Genomic DNA, 16,488 nt, shown 5'->3' on the forward strand with positions numbered 1-16,488 from the left:
GGAGCTGCCGATAATGCATCCACAATGCGTTCGCTACTCTCCATTAAAAAAAAATATTTTATTAAGTATTGTACTTAATAAAAGTCCAATTGGCATGTTTAAGGGAAAGTATGGTGATAGATTCCCCTCTCACACACTGCAAATGAATACAATTGCCCAATCTATTTATGCAATCAACTAGGTAGATATAATAAACAACATTTATGGACGAGAAAAGCTATTATCAAATAAAACAATCAGAAAATAAAAATATTAATTAAATACTGAAATAAATGTAGTTATTAACATTTGAATGTAAAAATATAAAAATTGAAATTAATATGGCAGCGACTTATCTCGAAAAGAGTTCCATCTCCAAACTTACTATCTTACTATATTTTCTTAGTTTTTAACCAATGTTCACATTATGATATGATTGTCTTTTAGTAGTTATGTGAACTTCATTTCCGTATTCATATATTCTGCACTGATATGAAAATGAAGACTATAGCGGAGTATAGGATTCCTAACCATGTAACTGATGAAAATACGCTACACATTTTGGTGAAAAACACGGGGAAAAAATGGACATAGAAGAACAGAAAACCAAAACTTTAAATGTAATTTCTGTATTGAAAGTAATAGTTTTTAGGGAGTTATTTAAATATTTCAACATATAATCTTGTGGGGAAAATCCAGCTTCCCAATAAGGGGCACTCTGGATAGGAACAAAAATAATCTTAGTCATGAAAGATTTCTCCTCCACCAACCGAGGACAGAAAAGGTGAAGTGTAGCATCAAAACAGATACTACACTGTGATCTTATTCCGAAGGCCAAGAAATGTTGTTTAATTGTTTGTTCCCTAAATTCATAATTCAGTTTTATCATTATTAGATTGTATATTGCTTTAAAATTACGTAATTTTACATAATATTTATATTTTATATTGCATAAAGTTCAGTTTCATTGGTAATCGAATTGGGTTCGTTTTATTTTCTTTTTTTAACATGTTTTAAATCTTTTTAAAAAGGCCCTCATATAGCATCGACACAGATAGTTTGCCAAATCTTACCTACATTGCCAGCAGGTATTTTTCATTTAACAGGCCTTCTATATCTCGGTGGCCGTGGTAATTCTCCTTTTATTTTTCACGATATACGTCATTTCTAGCCGCTAATATTCTCTAACAAAAGAAAAATGAATTTGAACCGTGGCGTTCAGATATTAAAATTAAATTTATATTTTTTATTATTCTATAAATAATTTTAAATATATATTCATCACTATATATGTTTTTGCATAAAAAAAATAAATATGTTTAAAAATGCGGTATTACTATTAGTAACACCGGGAACGAGAGTATGTCGGTTGAAAAAGCGGCCTTTTTATGTAAACAATAAGCACGATGAGTTCGGCCAGTAAGGTTAGTTACTTTCCTCATTTCTTTTATTATTGAAACTTATTAGACGGAATTTATTAAATTAGGATAGAATCCGGAATGATTATTTTCATGAGTCTGTTATTTACTTTATTTTATAAGCAACTACGCAATGACATTACAACAGTAGTAATAGTAGTTAAGTATGGTGATGTAAAAAATGGTGAAATCAATGACAACTTATCTCCGAATAATCTAAATTTAATTAATTTTTTTTTTAAAATCAATATCCGATTAAAAAAATCAATTTAGGATTATCTTTCCTTTTTACATGGGATATTTTTTTCTCTTGATTTCACATGAGACAACTTGGAGGGAGGGGGTGGATTTCCCCGCATTTAAAACCGACCTAGTTTCTAAAAAACGAAAAATCAATAAAAATTAACACATGAAAAAGAAAAAAAAATGTTAAATAAATTCTTGACTGAAAAAAAAAAACAAAACAAAAAACAAAAACGCGGCCGCACAAACTTGATTCATGGTTGGTTGGTTCACTCATACTTACTCACACAAAATCTGTTTTCCCTCTAAAAAAATTTAAAAAAAAATGTTACCTGCCTCCCTCCCCTCCCCCTTTTTTACCGCTAACTGATCGGTAAATGGGTGCTCATGTTAAATTTATATTAAAAAGAAGAGACCTTCCTCTAAAGTTTCTCAGGTGAATTCTTGTTACATAAACCACGTTTTAGTAAAGAAACAAAAAAAAAAAAAACAAACAAACAAAAAAAAAACCCATAATACCAACATGCGAAACCAAGATGAAATCGGTCGTAAAAATATAGTCGTTCTCTTTATAAACAAGTTAGGAACGATGCTAACTAAAGAAGAACGATAGCTGTAGCTTAAGGAAACTAATGTTTTAAAAAAATAAAACGTAAATTCAAACAAAAATAAAAAGATTATTTTACGTTTTTCTTTAATTGAAACGATGAAAATAATGTAAAATGTTTTCTCTTTGCATTTGTATTTACAAAACAATGATTCTCAGTTTTTTCAACTTGAGTTGTCGCTCTTTCTGAGCTTCGTTTGTTTGGAAGTAAAAGCAATCATGTAATCATTTCATTAACCAATCAATCAAATTAATCAGCACAAGCTTAAAATGATGCTCAAGACGGTGATAGGCCAAATCTCATCCCCTAATGAAAATATGTTGCTATATATATATATTTTTTTTTCTATTAGAGAATGTATATAGCATGCATTATTATTATTTTTTTTTTCCAAATAAATACCTCTCCTGATCCGGAAATATATTTAAAGCGTCTTTTAATACGGGGTCAGTAGGCTGTCATTTATGTAGACACGAAAACTACGTACACACAGAAAATCTTACCGTGTCACTGACACGTTGATAAAGAGATTACAGTAAGCCAAGGAGCAACTAGAACAGTGACTTTTTAAAAGTGATTAAATTTATTTTTTATCAATTTTTTTTTTTCTGCTATGATAGGTAAGTAAGTCTGTAATCTATGATAATCGTAGGCAAACGTGAATAAAAACACATTTTTAGGGAAAAGCAAGCACTGCCACTGCAGTAGTGCAGTTGCAGTACATGTCCGCCGTTTATTTTGATATTTTAGATATAGATATGTACTAGCAGATATACCTGATGTTGCCCGTGTGGTGAGATATTTTCCAACCTCAGTTTTGCTCTTGGCAGAATGAAAGGCAACAGAAAGCCCAACAGGCTCACCTTTAAACTTCAACGTAAATTTTATTAAAGTAAAAGATCTAATCGCAAAAGATGTGCCATCTTTAGTTTTCTGCTGAACAGAGCCGGTAACACCCGTAAGGGTAGTAGTTCATGGTTTATCTTCGCGTTTGCAGGATTCAAGTCTCCACGCTGTTTGAAGAATAGTTGCAGCAAGTCGATGTATTTCAAGGATGAATAATTTGAGTGTGGTTGTCATCATGGAGTTCACTGGAAAAAACGTCCGAATGGCGGACAAGTGGCAGGTCAAAATGTAAACCTTAAGAATCGTCCCAGAGAGACATTAAATAAGTAATGATAAAAGTCAGTCCAATCGTAAGCAAGCAAGTGTGTGAAGAATATAATATTTCACCCGACTTAAGGGCATTGGTGTTTGCAAATGATAACATTTTGCCCCACATTAGGGCATTGATAGGTCTCAAAGAGACTAAAGGGATTTGAAGCTCCATGCCTTGAATAAGGAGGAGTTTTTCATGTCCATTTGGCCTGCTGTCTTGAAGAAAAAACTGATGCCACCTGAAACAGAAAAATAGCACGAAAATATGACTCGGCAGTTAATAACAATGATCAATCTGATTGGTCCAAACAAATTTGTGGGCGGTCAAACTGACAAATGAGGTGCCTGCAGAATTTTTTACATCCAGTATTAAACGTAACAGTAAATTCTTAAAAAAAAAAAAATGAAATAAAAAAAAACGTAAAGAAACTGAGACATCTACATGCGAGTATTATGTTTTTTCTAAACAGTTTACTTGTAAGTAAGAAAAGTACTCGAGTTAAGATCAAAACCAAAACTTAAAGACAGTAAGTCAAGTACGATAACCATTAGGCCAACTTGCCACAAGCTTTAAACAGTGTTTTCAAATCTACTTATTTTTAACATAAGGAAGTTGCCTTGTTAACAATTCGTGAAACAGTTGACAAACCGATAAAAATCTGATAAAAGTACCAATTTTTCAATTTTGATCCAGCAGCCCCCCCCCCTTTTTTCCAGATGAAAACCGTTAGTTTTCCACATGTCTGAATACCCAACATACCAAATTTCAAGTCTGTAGATAAAAAAAACTCGAGTATATAAGTTGTCCTCACACACAGACATTCTCACTTTTATAAATATACTAGATGTACCGGGTGTAGGTATTAAACATAACATTAAAAAAAATTAAGTAAAAATAACAGAAAGAAACTGAGACATGTGCTTGCGAGTATTATGTTTTTTCCAAATAGTTCACTTTTTGTAAGAAAAAAAAAATTCTCGTTGAGACTGAAACCAAAACCTAAAGACATTGAGTCAAGTACGTTAACCATTAGGCCAGCTTGACACATTAAAAAGTGTTTTCAAACCTACTTATTCTTAATATAATGTGAATGCTTGGCACATGCGCAGTTGTGAAACACTTGGCAAACAGATAAAAATCTGATGATCCCCCCACCCACATACCAATTTTTCAATTTTGACCCCTTAGCAGCCCTTTTTTCTGAATGAAAACTGATTAAAAAGGTTTCCACGTGTTTGAATACTCTACATACCAAATTTCAAGTCTGTAGATCAAAACTTCGTTGAGTATATAGGTTGAGACGTGTCCACACACATTCTCACTTTTATAAATATACTAACAAATGTGTCCGGCGTTGCCCAGTATTAAACGTAGCCTTAAATTTCTTTAAAAACTAAGAATGAAGTAAAGAAACTAAGACATGCATGCAAGTATTATGTTTTTTCTAAACAGTTCACTTCTTGTAAGTAAAAAAATATTGAGGCTGAGATCGAAACTATTTATTCTTAGCATAAGTAATTTGTAATGTGAACGATTCATGCATGCGCATTCGTAAAACAGTTAGCAAACGGATAAAAATTTGACGACTATCACGTGCCAAATTTTCAATTTTGACTCCTTCAGCTCTTTATTTGTTCCGATAAAAACAAATTAAAAAGTTTTCCACATGTCTGAATATCTTGTATACCAAATTTCAAGTCTGTATATAAAAATTCTTTGAGTATATAGGTTAAGAAGTGTCCTCACACACACACACACATTCTCACTTTTCTAGATATATATACTAGTAGGATGCCTGGCTGTGCTTGGTCGTAAAACAAATACCATAGGTATTAAACGCAGTGAAAATCTTTTAAGAAAATGATGTAAAAAAAAAAAAAAATGGAAAGAAACTGAGACCTGTACATGCCAGTATTAGTTTTGTAAACAGTTCACTCTTTGTAAAAAAAAAAAAGAAGATTACTCGAGCTGAGATCGAAACCAAAACCTAAAGATAGTTTGTCAAGTACGACAATCATTAGGCCGACTTGACATGATCTTTAAAATGTGTTTTATACTTATTTTTAATATAATAAATCCATCACGTAAACCATTCATGCATGCGCCTTCGTGAAACAGCAAACAGATAAAAATCCTATGACTCCCACGTACTAATTTTGACCCCTGTGGGAATGGAAACTCCCACGGTAACTTGATTATCACCTTTTAACTCTGACAACCGGAGAGCGACACAGCCACGTCACTTCCTGTTTCTCATATTTCTCTCTCTTTTCTGCTGAACTCTCGGCCCGTCAGCATGTAACGAAGAGCCGCTCCGGTTGGAATGGCCACCTGAGCAGCACTCCTGACTAACCCGTCAGCCTCTCATTAATCGCAAGTAATGTTATTCCTTTCTCAACAAACTCTTATTCTCAATGAACGCTTATTCTTACTATCTATATCCTTATTATTTCATGTGTATATTTATGTAAATAAATCTACATTCTTTCACTAATACATATATCGGTATGTTTTCATCATCATTATTCGACATTTTGCTTTTCAATCACTACCATTCAATTCATTTAACTACACATGAGGACGGGATAGTCTATAACATAAACAGACCATCCTGTCCTGCCCCCCCCCCCTCCAACAAAGTGATAGATCTCAACGTGATCTTTTCAAGAATGGTGACCTAACGCTGAACAATCTACATTCAAAAAAACATTTTAAAATGTCGCAAATGAAGCAATATGCCAATATTAAATAATCAGCGAAATATACTAAAAACAAAACAAAAAACGCAATTTCAAAAAAGGAGAAAAAGACTTTTTCATCGCATTCTTAACCTTATCGTCCAACACGTGCGTATTTTATCTATTGTCCGCCATCTTTATTTTACAATTAAAATGAAAACACAAATTGCCCTCGAAAGAAAAAAAAAAAAAAACTTTTTTCCGTCACAGCCTAAATAATTATAATAAAACATAAAAGAACAAGAAGTTTTATTTATATTCACGCACAAATAAAAAAAATATATATTCTCTTTTTCACATTTTTTTTACAAAGCTTATCTTTGAACAACGATATCCGTTAAAAGCTTTGATGATACCAACAAACTACTATCTTCACAAACATTTAAATTTTTCTCGCGAACAATGCACTTCACCGTTATAATCCCAACAGGAAAATATTTTTAATTACATCTTGTATACAATGTGCACTCTGAAATATTCTTATACGTTTTTTTTCTCATCTTTTAACTCAGATTTTCTTTCTTCTGTCCTTCGTCATAAAGGAATCAAAATCTGACCTCGCCTGCCTGAAAGGTCAAATTTTCCTATTGCAGTCCTTCTTATAAACCAGTTTATTTAACTAAACTATTTTCTGAGGACTAGTTCTTGTTTACCTCAGTCAGGAAACACTTTCACAAAAAAAAACATGATTACGCACGTGTGGAGCGAGCACCTGCAATGAACGAACATCACACTATAGCACAGACGTAACTCCAGTGACGTACGTCCACCGCTACAATGAACGAAAATAACTTCTTTATACAAACGAGAATTCTAACAACTTAATAGTAATGCCAACATATTTTCAACATCAGAAATTATGTATAAATTTTGCTGTGGATGACAAAGTCTAAAAACATTCCTTCACACGCATTTTAGCTACGTATCACAACTGTAAACTTTCTTCACTATATCTAAATATTTTTTTTGCCATGTGCGAATATAAAAAAATATTTTAGCTTTCAACTTAACTATGGAGAATGTGTGGCAACAAGCCCACTGAAAAACTCAAATAGCAATTCTCACACTATTTCAACTCCAGTTTTCAACACGATTATGGAAAGGAAAAAGTGACAACAAGTCTCCAGCAATATGTTACGGCACATCAAGCCTTTCCAGCAACATGTTACAGTGCATCAAGCCTTTCCAGCAACATGTTACAGTGCATCAAGCCTTTCTAGCAACATATTACGGCGCATCAAGCCTTTCTAGCAACATGTTACGGCGCATCAAGCCTTTCTAGCAACATGTTACGGCGCATCAAGCCTTTCTAGCAACATGTTGCGGCGCATCAAGCCTTTCCAGCAACATGTTGCGGCGCATCAAGCCTTTCCAGCAACATGTTGCGGCGCATCAAGCCTTTCCAGCAACATGTTGCGGCGCATCAAGCCTTTCCAGCAACATGTTGCGGCGCATCAAGCCTTTCCAGCAACATGTTGCGGCGCATCAAGCCTTTCCAGCAACATGTTGCGGCGCATCAAGCCTTTCCAGCAACATGTTGCGGCGCATCAAGCCTTTCCAGCAACATGTTGCGGCGCATCAAGCCTTTCCAGCAACATGTTGCGGCGCATCAAGCCTTTCCAGCAACATGTTACAGGATATCAACCTCTTCTCACAACAACCACAACCACCAACATACGAAAATGTTCACCAAACTGGATATCACAATAAATCACCTCGATTCACCTCATTGAAGTTCCTCAGCTGCCATGAGTAAGCTGCATCACGCAGCCTAAGACACTCATTCCTGGGTGTTCAGATCCATACCGACCCACTTGTAACGCTGAACAACGTAGACACAGTTCTCTACAGACTGACTTATTTCCTCGCAGACCCACTTGTGACCGTAAGCATGTAGTCGACACATTCGCAGCCAACGCTAACCAACTTCAGCCTATCGTGTTGATCCTTGCACACGCTTCATAGACTCCGTGGCAATACAGTCTATGACTGCAACGCTCGCACTCAAACTCACAACATCGTTCCTGTGACCATCCCACAGTTATACAAGTTTTGAACACTTGTCACCTTGATACTTAATAAATAAGAATTATTTCTCGTTCTTATACAGTGGACATGCACACATATATATGCATGTTTTTTTTCTCCAGTTATCTTTTCTTTCCTCTAGCTTCCAGCTAACTAGGAAGGGAGTATTGTGGGAATTGAAACTCCCAGGCTAACTTGATTGTCGCCGTTTAACTCTGATAACCGGAGAGCGAGACAGCCACGTCACTTCCTGTTTCTCATATTTCTCTCTTTTTTCTGCTGAATTCTTGGCTCGTCAACATGTAATGAAGAGCCGCTCTGGTTGGAATGGCCACCCAACCAGAGCTTCTGACTAACCTGTAACATTACTCCTTTCTCAAACTCTTATTCTTACCATCTATATCCTTACCCATTCCTCTACACCCCTGAGCAGCCCATTTTTTCCGGATGAAAACTAATTAGTTTTCCATATGTCTGAATATCTTGTATACCAAATTTCAAGTCTATTGATCAAAAATCCATTGAATGTATAGATTGAGAAGTGTCCTCACGCATACACACACATTCTCACTTTTATAGATATATAGATGAATTATTGCTTATTCAGATTGGCACTTATGGCGGCATTTAAAATTAAAGAAGTAAAGAAATGTCTGTATGATGTATGTACCAGTCACGAGACGGAGATGAAAAATTCCAAAAATTGCATAATTTGATCAAGTAGTTTTATGATTCTTATGAAGATAGTCGACAAATCGATTTTTTAAATATTTCGTTTTAAGCAAAAACAATATTATGTACTAAATTGTCATGTTGAAAATAGTAATATATCCAAAAATTAATAAAATTAATCTTCTATATCAACTGCTATTGTGTTTTTAGTAAAATAAAGTCTATCACAACAAATATTGCAGCAATTATCAAGTAATCTAAAATATTTGTAGAGGATAAATATGCGTCTGATGTTAAAATAAGACAACATAGGACCGAATTATATATATATATACAAAACTGAACATTTATTGTAAACAATGGAAAAACATGCGTTTAGTTTACAATCATACTTTGCTATGATAAACGTGTGTGTGTGTGTGTGTAAACATGTGTTTAGGTATGGTTCTATAGTTCTATATGTTCATTAGTGATGTTGTTAGATAATCAATTGTCCGTTACAGTCCAATAATTTTCATGGTAAAATTAAGTTGATCAGTGTTTATAATTAGACAGATAGTATCTTATCTTGATAAGTTTGGACTTGCATATAAGAAGTATAATTTGACCGAATCATGCCGCACGTATTTCTTGGATCGATGCATGTTGCGTCCAGGTGAAAAGAGAAAAAAGGAAGAAAAGAGACAGAAGCGAAAGGTTAAAAGGAAGTGACCTCAATGACTTTTATGTTTGATGTCTGATCAACAGGGCAACATTGTGTGCTGCATGTGCGGTCTTAATTCTGTCTGCGTGTTCACGCCACACACGGAACCTGATATAGCAGACATAATAGTTGCTATATATTCGTTTTGAGTTATGTCTCCCATGTATTTTTCCGTAACTAAAAATAACTTTCTACTCAATAAATTTTCATAATTTTTGAATTATTATTTTCAGCATGAAAAATCCGTAATAGTGTCTTTGCGTAAATCAACATATTTAAAAAAAATCAATCTGTTGACTCTATCTTAAACACCAGTTTTATTTTTATTCCAGAAAATAAAATTTTACTCTGTTTAGATGAGGGTGGAAAAAATGTATCAACAAATCGGTAGACAAAGGCAGACAATCCCAATGCACATGGAAACTGACAAAATAATCGTTGACCATGTTCTCTAGAGAAACATGGCCTCATCTGCTACTTATTGGCAAAATAAATCGCAAACTTGTTTTTTGTAAATAATAAAAAAAAAATACTTGATCAATTTTTGTGATTTTTGGAATATAAAATCTTCATTCCATGACAAGTAGGTACAAAATAAGTTTGTTTTTTAAAAATTTTTTTTTTTTTTATTGCTATGTTAATCTGAATAAACACCAACATATTATTATTAAATTGTACTTATGGTCCACCACAAATAGCCATCAGTTATAATGCATGTTCCTGGTCGAACATATAGCTGAATGATGAGTAAAAGAGTTTCAGCATCTTTTTTTTTTTTTTTTTTTTTTTTTTTTTTTTCAGCAGGATTGTCAATTAAGCACAGATTAAGTAAAGGGGTTTTCAGAAGAATAACTTTCTAATTGACACGTTAAATGTTTCCAAATTCCTTGGTAATTGGGCCTATTAATTTTTTTTTTTTTAAAAACAAATGTAAATAAATACTTGAAAAAAATAATGGTTATGAATATGCTTATATTTAATTACAATATATTTCAAAAACTGAAAAAAATATCTAAAGGTATTTATGTGATAAATAAATGAGCTCCAATCTATGATTTCCTCTGGACTGACTTTCATGAAAAAAAACACTCGTCTAGCTGAAACCACTATCAATAATTTCTCCTACTCTTTATCTGTGCCTAAACCTAAATGTATATTTCATGAACAAGGCGTCTTTCTTAGAACTGTATGCAAGTGGAACTCTGTTCCATTTTTCTGCTTTCCAACTGACTACAATATTGTTGTCTTCAAGTCCAACGTGGACATGTTCTTGATGAGCTGTCCCCTTACATAACCCAATTTACCCAATTCCCACTACTAACGATTACTATGGCATTTTCCTATTGACTTCGGTACACTCATTAACCCTTATCCTCGAATGGCCTCCGGGCCTTGATAAGTGTCGAAAAAAAACAGAGGCATGCCCATAAGATACCTATTCGGAGTGAAAGTGCTCTGCTCATCATTTAAATTAGACATAATCTGGCCAATTTAATGAAGGAACACAACTGAATGAGAGTCAATAACTCCAATCCCAGAAGTCTCCACGATCATTGGATCACCGATTTCACACTAAATAATTTGGATGACTGAAATAGGAATTAACCTACTTAATATTATTGAAAAGCCTTAATTTAAAATATTTAAAAACAAAAAGAAAAAGCTATCATTTTTTTTTTTTTTTTTTTGTCGTTTATGACCATAATTTTTTTATTTAGACATATAGACATTTTGATTTCACTTCAAACATCTCAAGTTATGCCAGGACTTGCCACCAACACCACCATGCCATATAAGAACAAGAAAAAAAACCAAACTGTCCAATTTTCTGAAGATGAATATTTTATTACTTGAAAATTAAATTAAAAAAAAATGTTAATTTTTTTTTAATAAATAACAATATTTATTAAAAATAATTTCCTGCTTGTCTAGTCTTTCTAACTGTTAAATCTTAATTTTTTTTCTTTACAGGTAGGGGAGATCTTTACAGCTGCTGGACAAGCGTTCAGCAAGCTAGGAGAACTAACCATGTCTTTACATCCTACAGCCGAACCCAGTCCAACGAGGTCAGTGATTATTTATTTTTTAATCAAAAAAAAAAAAATATATTTACTTTTACATTTTGTCGTCAATTATATTTTCAATCCAGTGTTAATTTCATACGAAAGGATTGATAAACAATTGAAATAATAAAAAGTATTTATGAACAATGGTGATCATGCAACGGACAAGATAATTGTGTGAAAACTAGCAATACTTTGATATGTAATACTTATTAAAATCAGTGGAACCTGTGGAAATTCTACAGCGGCATCGTTCATATGTAATATATTTGCTGCTGGGCATTCTATGGGCGTTCAGTGTGAATGGAGACCTCACAATATTATTGTAGCCCTTTTAGTTAAAATTGTAAAAGTATTTATCTAAGTAATCTGGTTAATGTAGTGTCAGAATGTATCTGGTTATTACGGTTATCTCCAATATTCTTATAGGAGTCTGTGACATATTTTCCTTGTATGGACGCCTGGTGCTAACAGAAATCCCACAATATCATTATACCATTTTTAGACAGAACAGATACTACCCTTGGATCCTAGCCAGAAGACCAAGAATGTATATTTTAGTTTCATGTACATCGCAAAAGCGACATCATTTTAAAAAAAAATATATTTTTTTTTTACATTGTGTCTTCGGTGATTGGGAATCCTATTTATTAAAAAAAAGGATAGAAGGTGATAACATACTACTAGTATTAAATCTATATACCAATAATTTAATGTTTGTAGTATATTATCACCTTTTTAGTCTCCTTTTTAATAAATAGGATCTCCGGATCAAATTATTTATAATCTGGAAACACATGTACGTATGTTAAAGGTATTATCGTATCGATTCATATAAAACATTGGTATTGATTTATATGTTTAAAGCCATATAAAATTGCAAAATTCTGACATTGATTTTCTATAGCAGGAGGTTTGAGACTATTTTGATAATTTTTTTCATTTAAGAAGTATTTGAAGTATTTAATAATGATAAATACAACATATAGCTGTTTCTGTATACTATTAGTGGGTTTGAGATCTGGAAAACATTGGAAGAGAGTGACCTGCATCGTGATAATTCTAGTAATACACACGGACGAAGAAACGCTTTGGATAATCACAGATTTCAAGGTAGTTCTACTAAAATAGCCATATTTTTTAAACCAAAGCACTTCAAGTCTTTAAATTACTACTGTTTTGTTCGGAAATGAATATACTTTCAAATGAATTAATAAATATGAATGTACATTATATATTTTAAGAGTTTTAAGCAAATAAAGTGATAAAAATGGGGACGTCATAAAATGGCGTTTTCGGTAAGGTTTTGTAATGACCCCCCCTGTTTTCTAAAGGTCCGTACCGTGATTGTATGAAGAATTTCGTCATGAAATATGGGAATCAATAAGAAGAGGTGTTAATCTTAATACTGTCAAGTGTCCGAAATATTTTTGACCATTTCTTTTTTTGTCGTGTTAAAAATAAGACTTTAATATGCCGAGTATCGAACATTTTGAAAAAAAAATTCTTCGGACACCCAGTAGTAAGTAAATCAATCTTTTTACTATCTTTATCAATTAAAAGTATTATTTTATGTTGAGTAGGACCGCGGTAATTGATAATTTAAAAGGACCTACCCGAAAAAAAAAATTGTTTCTATTTCTCGAATTTGAAGTTAATATTACTAGAAGCAGCAGCAGCTACAGCCTGTAGAATCAGCCATAGCACAGTGTATAAACAAACACGCGTTCTTTAATTTTTATTCAAGAATGAATTAAGAAAAACAAAATGAAACATAATGAAAATAATTAAGAAAAACAAAATGAAACAAAATGAAAACATAATGAAATATGAATATAAATGTTCTTATGTTTAATTAGAGCTATTTTGTTATCAGAATAACATTAGTTTAGAACTATTCGGTTTTCAGAATGTATAATAACAATCCCAACCAATTCGGCATTATGAATCTGTTGCAATTTGTCACATTTTTCGTCAAATTTAAAAACATGGTTAAAAAAAACAAAATAAACTTTTGTAGATATATAGCTTGCATGCACTTTTATTCTTTAAATTAGTTTTGAACAGCGTCGCTGTTCAATTCGCTGTTCAACAGCGAATTAAAACAATGTTTTACTGCGAACAGCCACAAATGTTTTTTTTTTCAAAATCAAAATAAGTATCAAAATCTCGTTTATACATAGATTCGAAAAAGTTGTCAAAAAACAAATATATAACAAATAAATGTTATCAAAGGCAAGATAAGTTACTTTTCTACCTAACTGGATAATTTTCTAGTGTTTTTATTTAATGTAACATGTTTATTCAGCTCGAAAAACGTACAGTGTTTACCGATGTAATGTATTGGAAAATTAAAAATGGCGCCCGGCCCGACTCTCTTTGACACGGTAAGTTTGAGAAAAGGAGTTAAAAATTAAAAAAAAAAAAAAAAACTATACAAAATACTGTTAAAAACTCACCGAATATATGTCAGCCTATGTCACGGTAACATATATTGAGCGAGTTTCTAGCAGTATTTTGTCTACTTTTTTATTTTTAACTCTTTTCCCCAAACTTACCGTTTCAAGAGAGTCGGGCGGCGGGCGCCATTTAAAATTTTCCAAAACATCGGTAAACACTGTTTTCAAGCTGAATAAACATGTTACATTAAATAAAAACACTAAAAAATTATCCAGTTAGGTAGAAAAGTAACTTGCTTTTGATAACATTTATTTGTTATATATTTGTTTTTTTGACAACTTTTTCGAATACAAACCCTCAAAATCTATATCAATATTCTTGAAATTTTAAAAGCAGTTAGAAAACACATCAAACTACAATTAGGAAGCTTTTTATTTCGTTAATTTTTTTTTCTACTTATTAAGCGAAAGATATTTTTACAACCTGCTCCAACGTAGTATAAACGGCCTATGGAATTAACACCTTCAACCTCGAAAATAGAAATCAACAAATTTATGGAATTTTCTTTGAAATTTCGCAACGCAGTTTCTTATTAAATTAAAACTAAATATATAATATAAAGCCAATAATTATGAATCGCTATGAGTGATGAACGCTCTCTTTGAAAAAAAAGCTCTCTTAACTTCACCTCTAATCCAAATTATATGTGGCAAGTCTCCTCCTAAAACACTCTTTAACCCTAACAATAACACTAAGTTCGAGTGGCAAGCCCCCCTCCCCTCCAACAAAATACCTCTGTAAGCCACATACAAGCATCTAAAACAAACAAACAAAAAATAGATCCTTCCTTAAAGAAAATACACATAAAAATAAATTGGTTAACTGTCCTAAAATGCTAGAATGGCCAGGAAATGGTGAATTATTTTACATTAAATTTTTGTGAAACTAACCGCTCCCCCCTCTAATATTGTTTTTGTTAGCTTTGTCTCTGTCAAGTTTTCAGTATGTTCACACATAATTTTCCTTAGCCCTACAATTAATTCAAAGTCCGAATGGCAACCCTCCACATATTCTCATTGCATAGAAACCCTCTTAAAACTACACATAATCATCTTAAAAAAAAAAGCATGCATATTTTCCCATAGAAAAAAAACCCAGTTAACTGCCCTAAAATGCTAGAATGATCTGTAATAGGAAATTATTTTACATTCAATTCTAAAATAATTTGTTTATCTTTCATTAAAGTTTTTCATGGCATTTTATACATAATTTCCTAAAAAGGTAGAATCACATTTTGGAGGGGTGGTCAGAAGGAGTTGAGTGGGGTTAAACAAAAGGTGTTAATCTACAATAATACCAAAGAAATATTGCAATATATTCATTTTTAAATGGTCTTATGTTTAGATTTAAGTTTTTTGTACATAAAGCACATTACAATTTAACTTTGAGTTCTCCAACTTCTTTTCTGTTTATGGATACATGGCATTTTTAAGGAATTGCTGCATATTTATGCACATTTACTGCAGATTATTTGGAAACCATAAACTTTGGGAGATTTTCAGTTGCATATTCTGATTTCTTGTACAAAAATACACTTATACAGTAAATTTCATTTTTTAGTCTTGTGTTTTAATGAAGATATGACATTTTTACTGAAAAAGTAGTGTAAAAAATGTGACGAAACGCATATGGTCTTAAAGAGGGGAAAATATCCAAACGTGTGAGGCACAAAAATAGCCATAACTTCCTTAATTTTAATCAGATTTTAAAAATTTAAAAAGATTCTTTCTTAGCTCATCAAGCTCTTTCTATGCATACCAATATTGAAATATTTCAAGCTATTTCAATTTTTTCATGTGTATTGCTAATAATTCGCACTGAATTCAAAAGTAAAGATGTGGGAGCAGTGGCTATCAGGAATAACAGGAGGATCAAGCATTCTGGCTTTTATCAAAAAGCTACACAAAAAAGGTTATCACAAGATTCAGATAAGGCAGTTCGAACTTTGGTGTCAGTGGTGACAGTAAAGAAATCACTAAACAAGGATCTTCACTCCTCATACAAGTCTGGTTTGTATATTCGAAAAGATGGCTATATTGAGTTGTTGAAAGCACTGGATGGAGAGAGTGGCTGTGGGAAGGCGTTATGCGTAACAACAAAACTTAACTTTATGGCACAATTCTGAGAAAACCCAGAAGTGCCTGTCCGAGAACTTGTACGACTTCACCAATGCCAAACATCTGACCTCATACTCCCCCCGCCCCCAAACTCCCCTGATTGCAATCTCATGGACTATTATTTCTGGGACGGATTTCAAAATGCTGCAGCAACAAAGACAAGCTCCTTGCCAGGATCAAACTAGTGTTCATTCATCTTTCGAAGGACACCATGCGTAACGTGGCCGTTATACTCAACAGTGTTTGTTTACAGTTCAGACCTTTCTTAAACCTCCACACTCTCTGGCATTGTCGAAAAAG

The 16,488-nt window shown here is 32.9% G+C and overlaps 1 protein-coding gene across 1 annotated transcript in view; it reads left to right on the plus strand.

Moving 5' to 3' along the window:
* Positions 1-1,263: 1,263 nt before the first annotated feature.
* Positions 1,264-16,488, plus strand: part of LOC145295857 (BPTF-associated chromatin complex component 1-like) — a 61,875-nt gene continuing 46,650 nt past the window's right edge. Inside the window, exons 1-2 of the mRNA XM_080141585.1 lie at positions 1,264-1,403; positions 11,520-11,614. Of these exons, the coding sequence (XP_079997711.1) occupies positions 1,386-1,403; positions 11,520-11,614 (113 nt within the window). The 5' untranslated portion in view covers positions 1,264-1,385. The remainder of the gene's footprint in view (positions 1,404-11,519; positions 11,615-16,488) is intronic.

This window comes from Euprymna scolopes, chromosome 16 (genome assembly GCF_053919585.1).
Source record: "Euprymna scolopes isolate OS-2025 chromosome 16, ASM5391958v1, whole genome shotgun sequence".
Classification (NCBI taxonomy): Eukaryota; Metazoa; Mollusca; class Cephalopoda; order Sepiida; family Sepiolidae; genus Euprymna; species Euprymna scolopes.